This window comes from Podospora pseudocomata (assembly GCF_035222375.1).
Source record: "Podospora pseudocomata strain CBS 415.72m chromosome 2 map unlocalized CBS415.72m_2.2, whole genome shotgun sequence".
NCBI classification, from domain to species: domain Eukaryota; kingdom Fungi; phylum Ascomycota; class Sordariomycetes; order Sordariales; family Podosporaceae; genus Podospora; species Podospora pseudocomata.
This window is the reverse complement of record NW_026946366.1, coordinates 1,725,149-1,743,633: the sequence shown is the minus strand read 5'-3', so window position 1 is coordinate 1,743,633 and position 18,485 is coordinate 1,725,149. Positions and strand designations below refer to the sequence as shown.

The 18,485-nt window shown below is 53.4% G+C and overlaps 7 protein-coding genes across 7 annotated transcripts; 5 read left to right on the top strand and 2 right to left on the bottom strand.

Annotated features, from left to right (window-relative positions):
• Positions 1 to 3: 3 nt before the first annotated feature.
• On the top strand, positions 4 to 2,439 carry MDL1 (ATP-binding cassette permease mdl1; the record flags this gene model as incomplete). Its single annotated transcript, XM_062887868.1, has 1 exon — positions 4 to 2,439. One exon carries the CDS (start codon positions 4 to 6, stop codon positions 2,437 to 2,439), a length of 2,436 nt encoding a protein of 811 aa, XP_062746042.1.
• A 2,144-nt stretch (positions 2,440 to 4,583) lies between these two features.
• Positions 4,584 to 6,583, top strand: QC762_209650 (uncharacterized protein; the record flags this gene model as incomplete). Its single annotated transcript, XM_062887867.1, has 4 exons — positions 4,584 to 4,774; positions 5,104 to 5,428; positions 5,483 to 6,404; positions 6,477 to 6,583. The coding sequence occupies 4 exons, from the start codon at positions 4,584 to 4,586 to the stop codon at positions 6,581 to 6,583; spliced, it is 1,545 nt and encodes a 514-aa protein (XP_062746041.1).
• Positions 6,584 to 7,271: 688 nt separating this feature from the next.
• On the top strand, positions 7,272 to 8,285 carry QC762_209640 (uncharacterized protein; the record flags this gene model as incomplete). Its single annotated transcript, XM_062887866.1, has 2 exons — positions 7,272 to 7,603; positions 7,775 to 8,285. The coding sequence occupies 2 exons, from the start codon at positions 7,272 to 7,274 to the stop codon at positions 8,283 to 8,285; spliced, it is 843 nt and encodes a 280-aa protein (XP_062746040.1).
• A 376-nt stretch (positions 8,286 to 8,661) lies between these two features.
• RRP36 (rRNA biogenesis protein rrp36) lies at positions 8,662 to 10,257 on the top strand. The gene is made up of 2 exons (XM_062887865.1): positions 8,662 to 9,075; positions 9,133 to 10,257. Exons 1-2 carry the CDS (start codon positions 8,887 to 8,889, stop codon positions 9,937 to 9,939), a joined length of 996 nt encoding a protein of 331 aa, XP_062746039.1. The 5' UTR covers positions 8,662 to 8,886; the 3' UTR covers positions 9,940 to 10,257.
• A 40-nt stretch (positions 10,258 to 10,297) lies between these two features.
• On the bottom strand, positions 10,298 to 12,619 carry QC762_209610 (uncharacterized protein; the record flags this gene model as incomplete). Its single annotated transcript, XM_062887864.1, has 2 exons — positions 10,298 to 11,842; positions 11,915 to 12,619. 2 exons carry the CDS (start codon positions 12,617 to 12,619, stop codon positions 10,298 to 10,300), a joined length of 2,250 nt encoding a protein of 749 aa, XP_062746038.1.
• Positions 12,620 to 13,140: 521 nt separating this feature from the next.
• Positions 13,141 to 14,565, bottom strand: QC762_209600 (uncharacterized protein; the record flags this gene model as incomplete). Its single annotated transcript, XM_062887863.1, has 1 exon — positions 13,141 to 14,565. One exon carries the CDS (start codon positions 14,563 to 14,565, stop codon positions 13,141 to 13,143), a length of 1,425 nt encoding a protein of 474 aa, XP_062746037.1.
• Positions 14,566 to 16,154: 1,589 nt separating this feature from the next.
• Positions 16,155 to 18,403, top strand: hus1 (Checkpoint protein hus1; the record flags this gene model as incomplete). The annotated part of the gene is made up of 4 exons (XM_062883380.1): positions 16,155 to 16,527; positions 17,063 to 17,168; positions 17,226 to 18,123; positions 18,179 to 18,403. The coding sequence occupies 4 exons, from the start codon at positions 16,155 to 16,157 to the stop codon at positions 18,203 to 18,205; spliced, it is 1,404 nt and encodes a 467-aa protein (XP_062746036.1). The 3' UTR covers positions 18,206 to 18,403.
• Positions 18,404 to 18,485: the final 82 nt, after the last annotated feature.

The following is an 18,485-nucleotide window of genomic DNA, read 5'->3' as shown; positions in this document are numbered from 1 at the left end:
GTCATGGTTTCGGGGGCGGTCGCAGCGGCTGCTTTTCGCCGCGCGGCTCTGCTCCCGCAACGCACATTATGTGCAGGCGGGATAGGCTATGCAAATGCGCCCTTACTCGCACCTTCACCATCACCAGCGTCGCTGATATTATCCCGGGATGCGTTCCAAACGCTGAGGCCATCCTCGGCCGCAGCTCCCGCAAAGCTCCAACCCTGCCGCCACTTCTCCTCCCGCGTGGGAGCGGGGAGGACCCCCGCGGCAGCAACACCAACATGTTCACCACAATCATCACTCGGACTACGACCTAGGCTTGCCCAGCCAACATGGACGTCGCCGATCAACATTCTTCGCCGGTTATCTACGTCACCACCAAACCCAGAGCAGGCTGTTGCCAAAAAGGACCAGCAGTCTTCAACACAAGAGGAACAAGAGGAAAAGGAGGAAGAGGTGGACCAGCACCTCAAGGCACATGGATTCCAAAAGAGCGCAAAGGCGGCCAAGGCTGCGCACATCAACATGGCGGCGCGCTTGTCCAAGGAAGGGAAAGGTCAGGAAGGCAAGCCTGGCTGGGCTGAGGTCTGGCGTCTGATCAAGATCGCCCGGCCTGAGCTCAGATGGCTAGGCGTGGCCTTTGTCCTGCTGCTCATTTCTTCCAGTGTCACCATGTCGATTCCCTTCTCCGTGGGCCGTATTCTGGATCTCTCCACCAAGGAAGATGCCGACGAGGTTAGGCTATTTGGGCTTACTCTGACACAGTTCTTTTGCGGACTTGCTGCTGTGCTTACCATTGGTGCGACTGCCAACTTTGGGCGGATTATTCTGCTTAGAATTGTTGGCGAGCGCGTTGTGGCTAGGTTGAGGACGCAGCTTTACCGGAGGACGTATGTTCAGGATGCCGAGTTCTTTGATGCCAATCGGGTCGGTGACTTGATCTCGAGGCTCAACTCGGATACGGTCATTGTCGGCAAGAGTATTACGCAGAACGTCTCGGATGGTCTTCGATCTTTGGTTAGCGGTGCTGCTGGGTTTGTCGCCATGGCTTGGCTGAGCCCGAAGCTGACGTCTATTATCCTTGTTATGGTCCCTCCTATCGGTATCGGCGCTGTCTTGTACGGCCGTTCGATTCGCAACCTCAGTCGACAGATTCAAAAGAATGTCGGCACGCTTATGAAGATTGCAGAGGAAAGGTTGGGCAACATCAAGACGAGCCAGGCTTTTGCCGGCGAGGTTCAAGAGATTGGACGGTACAGCAAGCAGGTCAAGAAGATCTTTGCGCTCGGCAGACGGGATGCTATCATTTCTGGCACATTCTTCGCTTCTACCAGTTGGGCGGGCAACATGACTATCCTGGCCATGCTCATTGTGGGAGGCAACCTTGTTCGGACTGGGGCCATGACATTGGGCGACTTGACGTCTTTTATGATGTACACCGTCTTTGCAGGGTCCAGTTTGTTCGGTGTCAGCGGCTTCTACTCGGAATTGATGAAGGGTGTTGGTGCTGCTAGTCGTCTTTTTGAGCTCCAGGACCGAAAGCCCAGCATTCACCAAACTGTCGGCACGAAAGTCAAGTCGGCGCAGGGCCCTATCAAGTTCTCCAACGTCCACTTTGCTTACCCCACGAGACCGGCGGTGGCTATCTTCAACGGCCTTGATTTCGAGATTCCTTCTGGCAGCAATGTCTGTATTGTTGGTCCCTCCGGCGGTGGCAAGTCGACTGTAGCCTCCATGTTGCTTCGCTTCTACAACCCAACGTCAGGCACTATCACTATCAATGGCGTCGATATTTCGACAATGAACGTCAAATCGCTTAGGCGACGCATCGGTATGGTCGCACAGGAGCCCGTGCTCTTTTCGGGTACCATTGCCGAGAATATCTCGTATGGACGGCCCGAAGCTAAGAGATGGGAGATCATCGCGGCTGCTCAAAAGGCCAACTGCGGTTTCATCAGCGACTTCCCTGATGGCTTGGAAACGCAGGTTGGTGCCCGTGGAGCCCAGCTCTCGGGTGGGCAGAAGCAACGCATCGCCATTGCTCGCGCTCTCCTCAAGGATCCCGATATTTTGCTCCTGGATGAGGCGACCTCGGCACTTGACGCCGAATCCGAGACTCTCGTCAACTCCGCCCTTGCCGAATTGCTCAAGGGACGCAGCACCACCATCTCGATTGCCCACAGACTCTCCACCATCAAACGGTCGGACAAGATCATTGTTCTGTCCAGCGAAGGCACCGTGGCCGAAATTGGCAGCTACACTGAGCTGAGCAACAACCCCAACAGCGCTTTCAGCAAGCTTATGGAGTGGCAGATGTCTGGCGCTGATGTCCCCACGTCGACCAGTCCTCGTATTACCGAGGCTGAGGAGATTGAGGAGGACTTGGAGGAGCAGGAGGAGGAAGAGTATGATGAGCATTCTGAGGAGGTTGAGGAGGTTGAGGAGAAGAAGCGGTAAATGAACTAGGGATATCTGGGAGGAGACATCCTCTTTACGATATGCTCAAGGTTAACGGGTTGCTCGATCGGTGACTGGTGTGCGATCACCTAAATGGACCCAGATATCTGAGCTCCTTGAGAGAACGGAGAAGCCGATTGTTCGCGTGTGCCCGTCGCATATGAAAGACGGGACCTAACCACCGCGGAATTTGCATATTCATATACGGGGAGAGGCGTCTGTCTATATACAGGAAAGATGTGGTTGCATTTATGGAATAATGTGTATACATCATTCGGGATTTGGGGTGAGCGGAAATCTCCACTCGATACATGGGAAACAGACACAGAAAAAGGGAAAAGGTGTTCAAAAATTTGGCGAAAAGGGGGCATATACGGATATACCTAGCTCTTTTAGACCAAAAGATCAGTTTTTTTTTGCTTGAGAGGAAGAGGAGAGAACAATTGTATATTAGACGGTGTTGATTGCCTGGGTGGAAGGCATTGTTGCCTCTCGAAGGCGTGATTTTGTGGCGATTTTGAAAGAGCTTTTTGAAATTGTTCTACTCTCTGAATATGTTCCCGTCCGTGTGTGTATCCTTCCAAATATGACCGTGATGTTCACGTTCAAGGGCCATTACTACGTCAGATGCAGACTTGAACAGCAACAACCCCGATTCATATCCATCGAGACCCACGAACAAGTGGCCTGCAAGTGGCCAGGAACTCGATTTCTCCTTGTCGAAATCTCACATGCACTCCAGCGTGGCGGTTCGCGAAACTTCAGACAGGACCCCACCACAGGCGGGCGGGCCCCACACTCCAAGGTACTCCAGCAGCGAGTTTCTGATGAATGACAGCAAAGTCACGAAAACCCTGCCTCCGAAGTAGGCGGTCTCTAACAAGCGCAGCGGTCCCCAGACGCCTGTACCGGCGCGGTAACGAGCATCCGATATCCCTTCCCTTCCCCTTCCCGGGTTGTTGTCAGTTGTGACTCGGTCGGATTGGGGGTGTGTGGGTTGTTGCTCGATTACCTTGGGGTTTTTTTTTACCGGATCGGCCTTTGTGTCTCCTCTCTCTCTCTCTCTCGCATTTTTCTTCTCTCTCTCTCTCTCTCTCTCTTCCTTGTTACAGTTTGGAGAACCAGGACCGGGGGCTTGATTGCTTGTGTTGAACGGAGGAGTCATCCGCCTCTTAGTTCTTTTTTTTTTTACTACCACCACCCCTCCATCTCCGATATCTCACTCTCTCTCCGGTTTTTTATGCGGAGCCCTCGCCCAGGTTGTTAAGGCAAAACATCCCTTCCGGTTGTCTGGACCGAGAGGTTATACCACTTTCTTTTGGGAGTGTGGCTTTATTTTTTTCAACAACTGCATTGAAAACCAATTGCTACTACTGGACGAGGATTTTGCCCGCCCACCTACCTACACCTACGGCACCTGCGCCTGGACGTTTGGGGTGTTAGTATATACAACACAAAAAAAAGGTACTTGCACCTCACCTACCCCTTCAATTTCATTTTCACGAGGTGGTTGGTCATATCCCGCATTGCACGAGCACGAAAACATCTGGATACTTCCACTTGCCCGAACCTACCAATTCCAATTCCCTCCCGCCGCGCAGCATGTGACTGTAGTAGGTAGTGGGCATATGTGTCTCACCCGAAGCCCCACGAGGAACTGCACGCTCTCACTCACCTCTTCACGACAGACAGCAGCAGCCGGGCGTCTCCGGGGGGGGGGGAAGGGTTCTCTTCTTTTATTGAATTTTATATATAAGGCATCCAATGCGCTAACTGTTGATATTTAAAGATTACACCCCTCCCCACTTCACTCAGGACCAGGGGACAAGAGAAGAGTCATCGCTCACCCTCTTCAGCATTCAAATATCTTTCCTCAGCCTAGCCATTGGAGCCATTGCGCTTTTTGGTGGTATCCTTCTTCCCGGTCTTGTTGAGACACAGCCGAGAGAGAATTGAGTTGAGTTGAGATATATAGACCGTTTCATCGGTTTCTCACTCGACGTTTTCTTTATCCTTTTCATTTTTGAGGAATACCTCCCCAAAAACCAACGGTCTTTTTGAGTCACCCTCACTAGCAAGGGTCAGCAAAGCGGAAGAAGCAATATTTTTTTTGCCTGCCGGTACACTAGAAACACAACGACAAAATGGTCCAAGCGCTACTGAAAAACACCAGCACGAACGGGTGGGTGGTGCAAAAGTTTGGTGGCACGAGCGTGGGCAAGTTTCCTGATAGGATTGCGGAGGATATCATCAGGACGCATGTGGAGAATAATCGGCTGGTGGTGGTGTGCTCGGCGAGGAGCACGGGGAAGAAGGTGACGGGGACCACGAGCAGGTGAGTTTTTGATTTTTGTTTTTATTTCCTGTCGGTTATGGGGTATGCGGTATGGGGTTATGGGTTGGGGGTGTCAATTTTCGGGAGAGACCGCTTGTGAGAGTGCGGGACGGGGGAGAATGTGCAGGTTTGGGGAGAGACATGTATGTGTCTGGATGTTGGAAATTCCCATGCCCTTTTGGGGGTATCCCGCATTCCCCGTGTTCTTTTCCTTGACCCCTCTCCCCCACACATCACACACACAACCCCCGGATCGGCACGCCCCACGTTGCTGTTACCTGAAAGTTTACCTGATGGACTGACAACGTGCTTGTTTGTTGCGCGGATAGGTTATTGGAGGTGTACAAAAAGCTTAGGGCTATTGTTGCTTTGGCTGGTGATGAGGAGTCACAGGATGTGCTACTGGAGGAGGCCAAGCGCATTGTTCAGGACATATTGGATGATCATGTGGATGCGGCCGAGACTTTTATCAAGGATGCGGAGCTGAGCGCGGCCGTGAAGAAGTATACGGAGAAGGACTGCCACTTGCTCAATGAGTATCTCTTGGCTGCTAAGCGCTTCAATTTGGAGATCAACTCGAGGGCGAAGGACAGGGTGGTGAGCTTTGGTGAGAAGCTGAGCTGTAGGTTTATGACTTATCTGCTCAAGGACAGGGTAAGTTTTGTTGAGGGATAGGTTGCGACGATGAACAATACTGACACGACATAGGGAGTCGATGCCGAGTATGTTGACTTGGCTGACGTACTACACCTTGACAGCCCAGGGCGGCTCGATGCCGGCTTTTACCGTCAAGTCACCGCCGTCATTGCCAAGAAGATGCTTGCGTGTGAGGACCGTGTACCAGTCGTCACTGGCTTCTTCGGTAACGTCCCTGGAAGTCTTTTGGATGGTGACATCGGCCGTGGCTACACGGATCTCTGCGCTTCCCTGGCTGCTGTCGGCCTCAGGGCTGAAGAGCTTCAGATCTGGAAGGAAGTTGATGGCATCTTCACCGCCGACCCTACCAAGGTCCCCACCGCCAGACTCATCCCTTCCATCACCCCAGCGGAGGCCGCCGAGTTGACCTTTTACGGCTCCGAAGTCATCCACCACTTGACCATGGACCAAGTGATCAAGGCCCAGCCCCCAATCCCCATCAGAATCAAGAACGTCAAGAACCCCCGCGGCGAAGGCACCATCGTCAAGCCAGACCCTACCCTGGCCGCCGACCAGCAGATCCAACGGCCGAGGAAACCATCCGACCCATCGGCCCGCAAGAAGCCGAAGCGTCCTACTGCCGTGACGGTCAAGGACAAGATCTCAATCCTCAACATCCACTCGAACAAGAGGTCGATTGCCCACGCCTTTTTGGCGAGGGTGTTTTCCATCCTCAACCAGAGGCGTATCTCGGTGGATTTGATCTCCACGAGCGAGGTGCATGTTTCCATTGCGGTACATAACGGCAGCTCCGAGTATGACAGCCTGAACCAGGCTGTGGAGGAGCTGAGGGAGTGCGGCGATGTGACGGTGATTCACAACATGACAATTTTGAGTCTGGTGGGGGCCGAGATGAAGAACATGAGGGGTATTGCGGGCAAGATGTTTTCGACGTTGGGTGAGAATTCGATCAATATCGAGATGATTTCTCAGGGTATGTTTTGCCTTCAGAGTGCAAGGGCACTTGTGCGACATATCATATGCTGACTGATTGAACTATATATAGGTGCCAGCGAGATCAACATCTCGTGCGTGATAGAATCGCGGGATGCTGAGAGGGCCATGAATATCCTGCACACGAGCTTGTTTACTTTCCTTGAGTATGGGAACTAAACCGATAAGCAACCTTGCAGTTTTGCTCTTTCCGAGAAAGGGACAGAGGAGCTAACATGGGCGGCAATGGTGAAGACAGGAACACGCACTTGATTGATTGGGGTGCTGGGGTTAGAGATGATAGAGCGGGGGTTGATAATTTGAGGCAAGAAAGCATGGCGTTTGCTTTAAGAGATGATTAGTGCGATAGAGCAAGAGGTGATACCTTGGGAAGGGGGCTGTAGATGAGAGACACAGAGGCGTCTGGTAGGCGTGCGGAAGGGAGGGAGTGGACTTCGAAGGGATTATTACAGTAAATGTTCAAAAGGAATCATACATGGAAGGTTTTGGATAAACCGGGTGTCTATGTGTGAATATTGCGAGCATCATTTAGTAACTGTTCTGCCCTCTTGCTTGATCAAAAGCGGGTTAGGGTTGTGAAAGAGCTCCGGCGCCGAGCCTTTCAGGCCAGCCAGTTAATCAATCAGCCTTGTGGGGGCGACTTTGCTTCCCCCTCGCATTCACGCCTTTCAACTTTCCACGCTTCCCAAAACCTGTCGCAAACTCGCCTTTCGCATCACCCACCAAATCTCGAGTCCTGGACCCTCGTCAAATAATCGCGACGACCATTCCCGTCATTTAAACCACCCACCTACCCTTCCTACCTCCGCTCGGCTCGCGCGCAGCGAGTTTCCCCCCTTCATCAACCATGGGCAAAGCAGAAGTCGGCTCAACCAAATACCTCTCCAACAAGATGAAGCAAAAAGGCCTCACGCGCCTCCGCTGGTTCTGCCAAATCTGCGAAAAGGCCTGCAGAGACGAGAACGCCTTCAAGATGCACTGCCAGTCCGAATCGCACACCCGGCGCGCGCTGTCTGTAGGGCAAAACATCAAGCAAGTCACCGACGATTACTCCCGTGCGTTCCAACAAGAGTTCATCTCCCTTCTCAAGACGAGCCATGGAGAAAAGGAGATTCACGCGAATAAATTCTATCAGGAGGTGATTGCAAAGAAGGATCATGTTCATTTGAATGCGACGAGGTGGCATAGCTTGACGGAGTTTGTGAAGTACATTGGGCGGGAGGGGATTTGTAGGGTTGTGGAGAAGGAGGATGGGTTGTTTATTGCTTGGGTGGATGACAGTCCTGAGGCGATGAGGAGGAGGGAGGCGGTTAGGAGGAGGGAGATGATGGACAAGGGGGATGAGGAGAGGGAGATGGCTGTTTTGAAGGGGCAGATTGAACGCGCTAGGAGGGAGGCGGAGGAGAGGGGGGTGGATTTGGAGGGGGAGAGGGAAAAAGAGTTGAGGAGGGAGGAGGGGGAGAGGATTAAGTTGAGTTTTGGGAAGAAGGGTGAGAGTACGACACCGACGCCGACGCCGGGGAGTGGGGGGGAAGAGAAGGTTGAGGGGAAGGACCAGGCGGAGAAGAAGGATGGGGAGAAGAAGGAGGGGGAGATAAAGGAGGGGGAGGGTAAGCTTGCTGAGGGGGCGGCGGCGGCGGCACCACCGGCGAAGGTGTCGTTGAAGTTTGGGGTTAAGCCACCGGCGGCGAAGAATGTGTTCAGGAACGCGCTTGCTGGGGCGCCCAAGAAGGTCATGGTTGCGCAGCCGAAGAAGATGAGTGCTGGGGAGAGGATCATGATGGAGGAGCTTGAGAGGAAGAGAGCGCGGGAGTCGAGGGGCAGTGGCGGTGATGCTCCTAGTAAAAGACCGCGGTTTTAAGGCTTGGGGAGCGGATTTGTACAGTTTATGTCATGAATGGGCGGTCTGTTAGGTTTGATGTCATAGCGATCATGGGAATGGCGTTTGGGTGGTGATTTTGTTAGGGAGAATGATACCAGAGCTTGTTGCTTGCACTTGATGAAGACGATGACTTGATCTGGGGCTGTATGCGGATGGTATGAATATAAATATTCTTGTAGGCTATTGAGCCTGTTGAACTTCGAATTACCTGTGATTTTCTTGTATTCTGCTCCGTTGAACTGATGGCTGTTGCCATACTGCTATAAAGAACATAGCCATCCGCGAAAAGTGGGTCTATGTACGTTGTAAACAGTTACCACCATACTTTCCACCCGTTTCTGTTAGTGCAGCACGTCGCTTGCTCTCCAACATTTTTTTCCAACTGGTCAACGACAAGGCATCAATCAAGGTTCGCCTTCTATCGCGAAATCTCATCAACCACCCCACACAGCACCGACACTACACACCGTCAAACAGTCCAAACGAGCGATACAGAATCTCACTGCCTGACTTAGTTATTCTCATTCACGCTCATCACTCCTGCCGGTACTTTGCAAACAAGCGTCATTCATAAACCACCATGTCATCCGTCAAACGCAAGCAGCCGCCTCCCACTCTCCTGCAGAGGCGGGTTCGCCCCAGGTATGAGCCGGAGCCTGAATCAGATGTCGAGGAGATAAGCGATGCGCCAAGTGAGGAGGGTGCCGGGTTTGACAGTGAAGAGGACGAGGACATGAGTGAGGCTGAGATGAGAAGCGGCAGCGATGAGGTTTGCAACTCGCCATATTTTCACTTTCAGAACAAAATGCTAACAAAATCTTCCCAGGAAAACTCCGAACTCGGCTCAGACCCCGAAGACGGCGAGGATCAATCGGAAGATGACACCCCCCAACCCACCCACCAGCTCTCCTTTGGCGCCCTCGCCAAAGCCCAAGCAGCCCTGGGCGACAAGCTCAACAAGCGCAAGCGCCGCTCCAGCAGCGCGGCTTCCGAAGCGTCCAGCTCTCGGGATAACAGCAACAACGACAACAAGTTTTCTCTTGAGAAGAATCACAAGAAACCCCTGGAAAAGCCCTCCCGCACAAGCAAACACGCCCCTGTCGAGTTGTCGTCAAAACGCCAGGTCTCCCGCCGCCGTGACTTCCTCCTCGACCCAACCTCGACCAAACCCCAGCATCGCGACCCCCGCTTCTTTGCGCCCTCCACCATGTCGGCCACGTCGAAAATAGACGAGATCAAAGCCCGAAAAGCGTACGCTTTTTTGGATGAGTACCGCGAGAAGGAGATGCAGGAGCTTCGGGTGGCGATCAAGAAGAGCAAGAACGCGGAGGAGAAGGAGAAGCTGCAGAAGGCGTTGCTGTCGATGGAGAGCAAGAAGAAGGCGCAGGAGAGGAAGGACAAGGCGCAAAAGGTGCTGGATGAGCACAAGAAGAAGGAGAAGGAGCTGGTGAGGCAGGGGAAGAATCCTTTCTATCTGAAGAGGAGCGAGCAGAAGAAGAGGGTGGTGGTGGAGACGTTCAAGGGGATGAAGAAGGGGCAGGTGGATAGGGCGATTGAGAGGAGGAGGAAGAAGGTGGCGGGTAAGGAGAAGAAGTTGCTGCCTTGGGCTCGGAGGACGGTGGACGATCGGTGATTTGTTTGGGGGTTATGGGGCACGAGTTGGGAAGGGTAGGGGTTTGTAGGTGGTTGGAATGGTTGGTTGATAGTGACGGTGAGCGGGTCGTCTATTAGTCGGCCCGTTGGTCGTTACTATTAACATTCCAACTATAATATCATCAAGTCAGACATAGCTATAGTAAGCGCTAGGGCACGTTTACTTGTCTCGATGCCGGATGTAGCTGTGATTATTGGTGGAGGGGGGTTGGTAAGATAATGATCTCCTTTAGCAGACATGCTCTCCAGGTGTATTCTACCCAAGACACGACACAGCTTGCCTTGACGCTTTCTGCATGATTTTAACAACTCATCTTACACGATCTTACACATGTCCATCAGTCCTTCTTATACCCCGACTTTTCCAGAGCGTCCTGGAACAACTCCCTACACCTCACCCTGCTACCCAACCTCGCACACAGCAAAAACGCACCCGACAGCTTCCGATGCAACGAATACGTCTCCTCGGGCGGCGGCGCCAACCGCTCATGTATCATGACCCCAATCTGCGCTTTCACTCTTTCCGTAATCGTCTGATCCCTAAAATCGTACACCTCCGGCGCCGTCTCCATGAACGGTTCCGCGAGCGTCATCACGCTCGTCAAGTGCGCCTCGAGCATCTGCTTGCTTTCATGACCAGTCAAGTACCCCAACTCCTCCGACAATTCCTTCACCGCATCTTTATCATTCCGTGACGAAGCCTCCAAAAGCTGGACATACAGCTTGATAAAAGAGTCAGGGTACTCCCTCGACGCCCCGAAGTCCAACAGCTCCAGCTTGTTTTCCTGGGGGTTGTACAAGAAATTCGTCCAGTTCGGGTCCGTCTGCATGAATTTGAACTCTGTGATTTCCCTGAGACACAACCTCAAGATCTGCGTCCCGATCCAATCTTTTTGCTCTTGCGACAGGTTTGGTGCGATTCGCGTCACTCCGGTGCCAGACATCCACTCCATCGTCAGCACATGCCTCCCGCTCGCCTCGGGATAGATCCCCGGCACGGCAAACACCTCATCAGACAGCAGGTTCTGCCTGTATCTCTCCGCGCACCCCGCCTCCCGCTCATAATCACACTCCCACCCCAGCTCCAACCTCGCATTCTCGATCGTCTTATCCAAGTACAACCCCTTCGGGAGCAGCTTTGTCGCGGTCAGCAACACGGCAATGTTGTCCAAGTCAGAATTGATACTCTCCGCCACACCCGGGAACTGAATCTTGACTGCAACCCTCTCCCCAGACTGTTTCAGCACCGCGCGGTGAACCTGCCCTATCGAGGCGGCTGCAATAGGTTTCTCGTCAAATTCACTGAATAGCTCCCTCCAGTTCTCTCCCAAGTTCTGACCGAGGACGCGGTCGCGCTGGTAGGAGGGCATGTAATCTGCTCTGTCTTGGACACGCTGCAAGACCTCTTGGATAGGGGGGGGGAGCATTTTTGCGTCCTGGAAGGACATCATCTGGCCTAGCTTGAGGGCCGCACCGCGCATGCGGGAAAGTTTGCTGACTAGACGGGTCATGTTTGATGGGGAGAGCATTACGGAAGAAGAAGAGGAGGAGGAGGAGCCGTTGAAGGTGCGGGAGACGGACTCGGTGACTGCGCCGGCAAGCATGCCTGCTGCTAGGCCGCCGTAGTTCCAGAGGCGGCCGAGGCGGGTGGAGGGGACTCGGGACTCGCGGAGTTCGTATTGTGCGGGTGGTGGTGGTGGTGGTGGGGAGGGGGTGATTTCTGCTGTGACTTCTTTTTCGGGGGTTGAGAGGACCTCTTCCAGAGGCTCGGAGACGACTTCTTTGATGGGTTCCGAAACGGCTTCCTCTAAAGGCTTGGAGACGACTTCCTTTACTGGCTCTGCCACGACTTCTTTGGTCGGTTCGAATATCACGGCTTTCACCGCCGGCGCCGAGTCAACCTCCTTTGATGGCTGCTCTTCTTCTTTGGTCGGTTCGAATATCACGGCTTTCACCGCCGGCGCCGAGTCAACCTCCTTTGATGGCTGCTCTTCTTCTTTTTCAACCACCTTGTTTTCGGTTTTGCCAGCCTCAGCAACCTGGACGTACTCCCCTGCCGCTTCTTTGGTTTCGTCCTCCTTCGACTTCAAGGCCTCCAGGATTTTGGAACCCTTAGACGTGTGAAACAGAGAACTGACATCTACCTCTTCTGTCTCGTCAACTTTCAGAAGAGGGATGTCGATCTTTTGTTTTCCAATGCTAGGGAGGGAAGTTGGTGGTCTTCTGGGCGGGACAAACCCCTGCTTCAAAAGGGCGATGGAACCTTCTGCCCAGGGGGCTGGTTTGAATTCTTGGGTTGGGCGTTTCTTTTCTGGGGTAGGAGCGGGTTGTGTTGTCTCTTCCGGCGGCGGCGGCGGCGGCGGTGCTTCCTTGGGAATGGTACCCGACACCTCCTTTTCTTTTGGCGGCTCTGGCTGCTGGTGAGTTTCGGCTGCTGCTGGTGGTGTTGCTTTTTCCTCATCCCCCCTCTCCACATTTGGTGGTTCCTCTTTTTGACCTTGTGCTGCCTTCTGCCTCCCGAGAAGAGCATCCCTCAATATACTCGACGTCTGCCCATACCTCTCCACCTGCCTCGCCCTCAGCGCGACATGCTTGGCCGCCACGCTTTTCGACGCACTGGCCACGGCGGCCAGGTCGACGAGGAGGTCCGCTAACCTCATTCTGCGCTGCAGTTGATCCCTCAATTCTCGATTGTGAAAAAAAGAAAAAAAAAAAGAAAGTCGTTATCGAGAGATATTGTGCTGCGATACACCTCTCATATTGTGAGGCTGGGTGAGTGATATCGTAGACTGTGTGGATGTTCCTAAACTCCGAATGGAGCCGGCCGGTTCGTGGGCACGGAGCCGAGGAAATTGGAAAGAGCCGCAAAAATTTGGGAGTGACGTTGATCCAGCCCCTGTCCAAAGCTGAGCCGGGGGCCCCTGCCTGGCGGCCGGTAGTGATCCGTGGACTCGGGACACAACCAGCCCCACTGTTTTTGGCGGGCGCGGGATGGCCACGCGCGTTTGGAACACCACCAGGTGAACCTCAAGAAAGGTACCATCATATATTCCGCAATACATTGTACATTCCCGACTACAAGCCACGTAGCTATCTAAAATGCTAGTACAAAACATTCAAACGAAATGGAAAACTCTAGGGTATCACAAGCCAAACTCCCATTCCCATGCTGCCGCCCCATCTATTTCCCCATACTCTTCAGCCCCGATCCCTTCAGCTTGGGCGTCGCCGCCCTCGGGGTCGCCTTCACCGACCCGCTAAAAGGCGACTCGTTCCCCCTCCCAGAACCCCCAATCTTCCCCCACAACCTCTGCGCAGCAGGTGTAAGCCCCGGAGCCCCAACCTTAGGACTACTAGGAAACTTGGGCGCCGGCGTCCTCTCCACCTTCCCGGTCACCCCCAGCTTCGCGCTCGTTCTCTTGGATTGCGCTATTCTCTCCACCATCCGATGATGCAGCGCCTCTCGTCCCCGCTGTTCCTGGATTTTGAACGGATTAGGCGTTGCATCCCCCGGACCAAGATTGATGACCGGTGCCTTTGATGATTTTGACCTCCTGACCGGTTCTGGCTCCGGCTCTTCATCGTCAACAAAAGCATAGCCATTCACCCTTGGTGTTTCACCTCCCGCGACGCTGCTAGCTTTGGTTTCCGTGTCACACGCTCTTCTCTTGCCGGCGATGGCGTTTCGGATTTCGGATAGAGTAGGTGATCCAGCCCGAGACCTATCTTCTTCACCTTCAGTGGTAATTTTCAGATTTGGGCCCGGCACTCTTGTGTTCTCGTAGACGACCCTCTTCTGATCCATTCTTGATTCCCTTTCTCTTCTTTCCGACACCGTCTCCACCCCTTCGATGCCAGCAGGCGTGAACATGAGTTCGTTTTGTGGCTTGAACTTCCATTGGTCTGGTGCTGCTGGGCGGTCAAAAGCATCCTGATCCATTATGGCGAGTCGGTCCTTTTTGAAGCCATCGTCTGTTAGACCCGTCGCGCCCCGTTGAGCGAGCAACTTGGCCTGCACCTCCTTTTGTTTAAGCTGTTGTTTTGAAGGTAGCTTGTTTCCAGTCCATAGCCAGGCGTATTTCTCGACGTGTTTTTGATTTTGTCTGTCGAGCAGCTTGTAAAAGGACTCGTTGTCTTCCGAGGTGTATTTCGATTGGAAGGCTGCAAGAGACATGTTGGTGTCCACATTTGTTGCCTTGTTGGTCGCGGCTGTTACCGAAGATGATGCAATCGAGGCAGGCGTGTCACCCACGAAATTCAGAGGTGTCTGACCCGTTGTTGTCTGCAAGGGCTGCCGCAAAGGAGTCGCGAGGTTTCGTCGTCGGCCAGGTGTCATAACTACTTGCTGGAGCCGGCGGCCAGCACTCGCAATCCACTCGTCATCTTTGGAATCCAGGGCATCGAGATATTCTTGCTGGGTCTCGCTCTCAAGCAGGCCAGGGAAGAAGTCGCGGGCGATGATGTGGGACAAGGCATCGGTGTAGGTATCCTCGTCCAGGACTCGCTTTGGTCGTTTGATGCGTTTTGCTCGAGGAGGTGGTGGCATCAGCTCTGTATCTGTCCGCTTGCGAACGAGCGCGGTGGACTGGGCTGGAGCGGAATCCATCGTGTATGCGTGATGCGACGTGGTGGTTGGTGACAGGGCTGTCAAGGTGTCAAGGTGTCAAGGTGTCAAGGTGTCAACGGTCGTGTTTGCGCAGTGTACTTTCTTGTGGCGTTTTGCGGTCGGTGGTCGGTCCTCACCTTTTGCCAAGCGGCCGTGTCTTGCCAAGGCTGTTCGGCGGGGGTGGGCAGCAGGGGGGGGGAACCATGTAGATAAGGTGATAAGAAATGCCGACCATTTCACGAAGCCACGCACGAAAGCTACTGGCAAGGGAGAATAATGCAGTCATGAGCTCACCTTCTTCAACACCCTCCCAGAGCCTCGGGAAAAGCGATACATCAAATCATATCTGCATTTGCCGGAGAGGTGCAGTGAGAGAACCTGTGGCCTGTGGGTTCGATGCCCGCGTGGATCCATCAGGTGCCCCACCCGTGATGCATGTCTCGAAAGAACCTTGCGGGCCAGGTCCTCTCTCAAGGAGTTCCGGAAGCAAACATGGTGAAGGCACAGAAGAAGGCCTGGGAAGAAACAACGGCTTCGTTTTAGGGCTGGGGGATGCCAGGACGTGTAGCAGAAACTCAAAATCTCCAAAGCACAAATCGTACGAAAGCAGCCCGTCGAGATGCTAGCTGTCGGAATTTAGGCGCCTCAGGGACGCAGGTTGATGCGGGAGTCCTGGGTAGCCCTAGCTGACGGGAGCTGTTAGCTTTGATTGACCCCCCATTGGCAGACGGGACCGGCGCTGAGCCTAGGCAAGATTGTCGAGGGAGAGGTCATGATCATGTGTCTGCGTCATTTCATTGGCGCGCCGGCATCTGTCAGGTTTGCTTCGACGCATGCCTTTTAAGGTTGATGTGGATGGTATAAGTTGGGGAGGCCGAGCTCCGGGTACCAGTTGTCGTTTGGTTCTGAAGTTCACACGTCGAGCGTGCAAAATATATTCTGGCAGCCTGCCCTGCCCTCTCTCCATCTTCTTCTTCTTGACATTCAGCTGTGCTGTCCCCAAGAGCCCTGGTTTTCCTCCACTTCTTTTCTTTTGCTCGCGCTTGTTTATCTCATGTTGTTCTTTCGGGCTTAGAAACTCAGCCCAGCCAATCTGCCTTTTGCTGGCAGCCTTGTCCGCCCTCCGCTCCACGCCTATTTTCTCGCCGAACGCTGCTCAAAAAGCAAAAGGGGACTCCTTCGTTCCCAACAACCCCCCTTCAACTCATCTGAATGTCACCCGGGGCTGTACCGCCAGTGCAAATAGCCGCAGGCAGGCCTTGGACTTGGACAGAAATTGCCGCTGTTATCGGCAAAAGCTCTCCCCTCTTATTATCTTTTCTTCTGCTCCAGACGCTATTTCACCTAAACAGCAGAATGGGGAAAATGGTAGCTTTCTACGACCGAAAAGGCGGGCCAACCGTGGTCGAGTCGGAAAAGAAAATCGAAACCCCAGACCCGGAAGCGTCATGCCCTATCTGCACCGACCTAGTTGGCACAGAAAACCCAGAAGGCACGACAGAAACATGGAGTGAGCTGCCTTGTGGACACCGGTTCGGAAGTCATTGCATCAAGCACTATCTTGGCATCGTGGCAGACAACCGTCCAACATGCCCGATTTGCCGCCAGAAAGCCTACCACACCTGCGGACACCCGGTGCTCCCTATGCCATGCGTTGGTACGGTCTCAAAGCTGAAGAAGGCGACTACAAAACAAAAAACTGCACTCGGCGATCTGGGTTGGAAGAGTTGTGGGTATTGCGATCAGGCGAGGGTCCAGGCAGGGTACATGGTGAAGAGGAGCCGTCTATGGAGGCCTTTTCGATATATTGCCGACGCACTGAACCCTCGCCGGAGAAGAGAGAATCGTCGGCAGGCACCACAGTATCCCCCTTATGTGCCGGGGCTATGGGGCCAGCCGGACCTGGCCAGAGCGAGGGATTCGGGATGGGAGAGGTGGTGGAAAGCACAAGCTCCACAGGAGGTATAACGGGATGAAGTGATGGACTGTGTATGATGACATGAGCGCAATATTGTGTACAAACGGGTTACGGATGAACGACCATGTGGGGGATATCTATGGAATTTTTTGGTAGGCGCGAGGGTACAGTTGCAACGAACTTGGATTCTGGTTTGGTTTCCTACGAAGGGCGCCGTTTGGCTGATTTCTTTTTAATTGTCATCGATAGACTACAGCTGGACGAGGGGGTTTATCTAGGCGGGGGGGGTTAGGGAAGCATAGCGGGGCAGATCAGGAACCCCAGGTACTGCCCCGCACTAGCTTTAGTGTGCGTACCATGGATGTAAGCTTGTGATCTGACACGACACGACGGCACAACTTAATTGAATGCATCTCATCTCACATGTGTTACCTTTTTCTGTGATGTGCATTTATGACCATTGAATATGCGGTTCAAGACGGATCTCAAGAACATCAGAACTTTTTCAAGTAAATTACCACACCAAATTATTGCCCGCTGATTGCCATTTATGTGGGCCGTTGCTAACATGTTTCGCAGAGCTCGCCGCAGCGTTGAACTCCCTCGAGAAGATCGCCTGGATCCGTCTCGACGATGACACGGTCCGCTTCACCGTGATCCCAGAGGTGGGATCACAAGTCTGGGCGTATGTCCCCCCTTCCCCCCATTTACCCTCTACTAGCTAGCTAACGCCTCTATCTAGCTCCCTCTCAGCAGACCTAATCTTCGACAACTACCAACTCCAATCCAACGAACCAGCCAACACCATCAACCTCGAGCTTCCCCTCGCCCCCCTCCAACGAGCCCTCCGCTCCGCCATCAACTCCCACAACGCCAACCTCCGCCTCACAAAAAAGGACGGCGCCCCGATGTTATCGATGGTAATCCACACAATGACCAAAGACTCCGGAGGTCCCAACCCAGCAGCCCCTCATTCCAGGCCCGCCGCCGACGACGACGACGACAACGACCCCTTCAACAACCCCTCCCCCTTCCCCACCGAACCCCTAGAACTCCAAATGAGACGAGAACGCGAAAAGATCATCACCCAGGACATCCCCGTCCGCGTCCTGCACCCAGACACAGTAGAAACAATCATGCAGCCCAAAGTCCGCGAGCCAGACGTCCACATCCAACTTCCCCCCCTCCTCCAGCTCAAAGCAATCTCCGATCGGTTCACCAAGCTTGCTTTGACTACCGCTTCTCCCTCCTCCTCTTCCCACAACAACATCGTGACCAAGGACCCAAAGTTGGAGTTATCAGCTAACATGCACGGCTCGTTGCGGCTACGGTTGAGAACTGACACGCTGGATATAACCTCTGTCTGGGACGGGCTGGAGAACCCTGAGCTGGATCCTAGTCAGTTGGCGATGCCGCTCGAGGAGCACCCGAGTACGGTGTTTAGAGAGGCGGGGAGGGATAAGTGGGCTACTGTTAGGGTCGACGGGAAGGACTGGAGCAGGGTGTTGAGTGTGGGACGGCTGGAGGGGAGGGTTATCGCTTGTTTTAGCGACGAGCACGCTTTGATACTGTATGTCTATGTGCCGCATTCTAGCGGTGGGGTGGGGGGTGGGGTGGGGGGGATGGAGGATGTTGTTACTGTGAGTTTTTCCTCCATGAAGATCTTGAGACCGGGGGGTTGCTAACAGGCGGTAGTATTACGTCTCGTCTTTTAGTTCGTAAAGAGAATAGCAGCTGGATGGGATATCGGGTAATGATTTGCAGCGCGGCGTTATTTGCTGTCTAGGATTGCTTGGGGGCGGACACAATGGAAAAAGGCGTTATTAATATCGAGAATGGGATAGACAGATAGATACCCCTTAGTATGTATGACAGCAAGACAGTATTTGCCATAATAAAACAGAGAATCCTGTGAATCCCATATATTCGCAACCCCAACCCACCAAACACCAGCAAAAAAACAAAAAGTTATTACACAAAAGGCTCAGCTTCTATAAATACA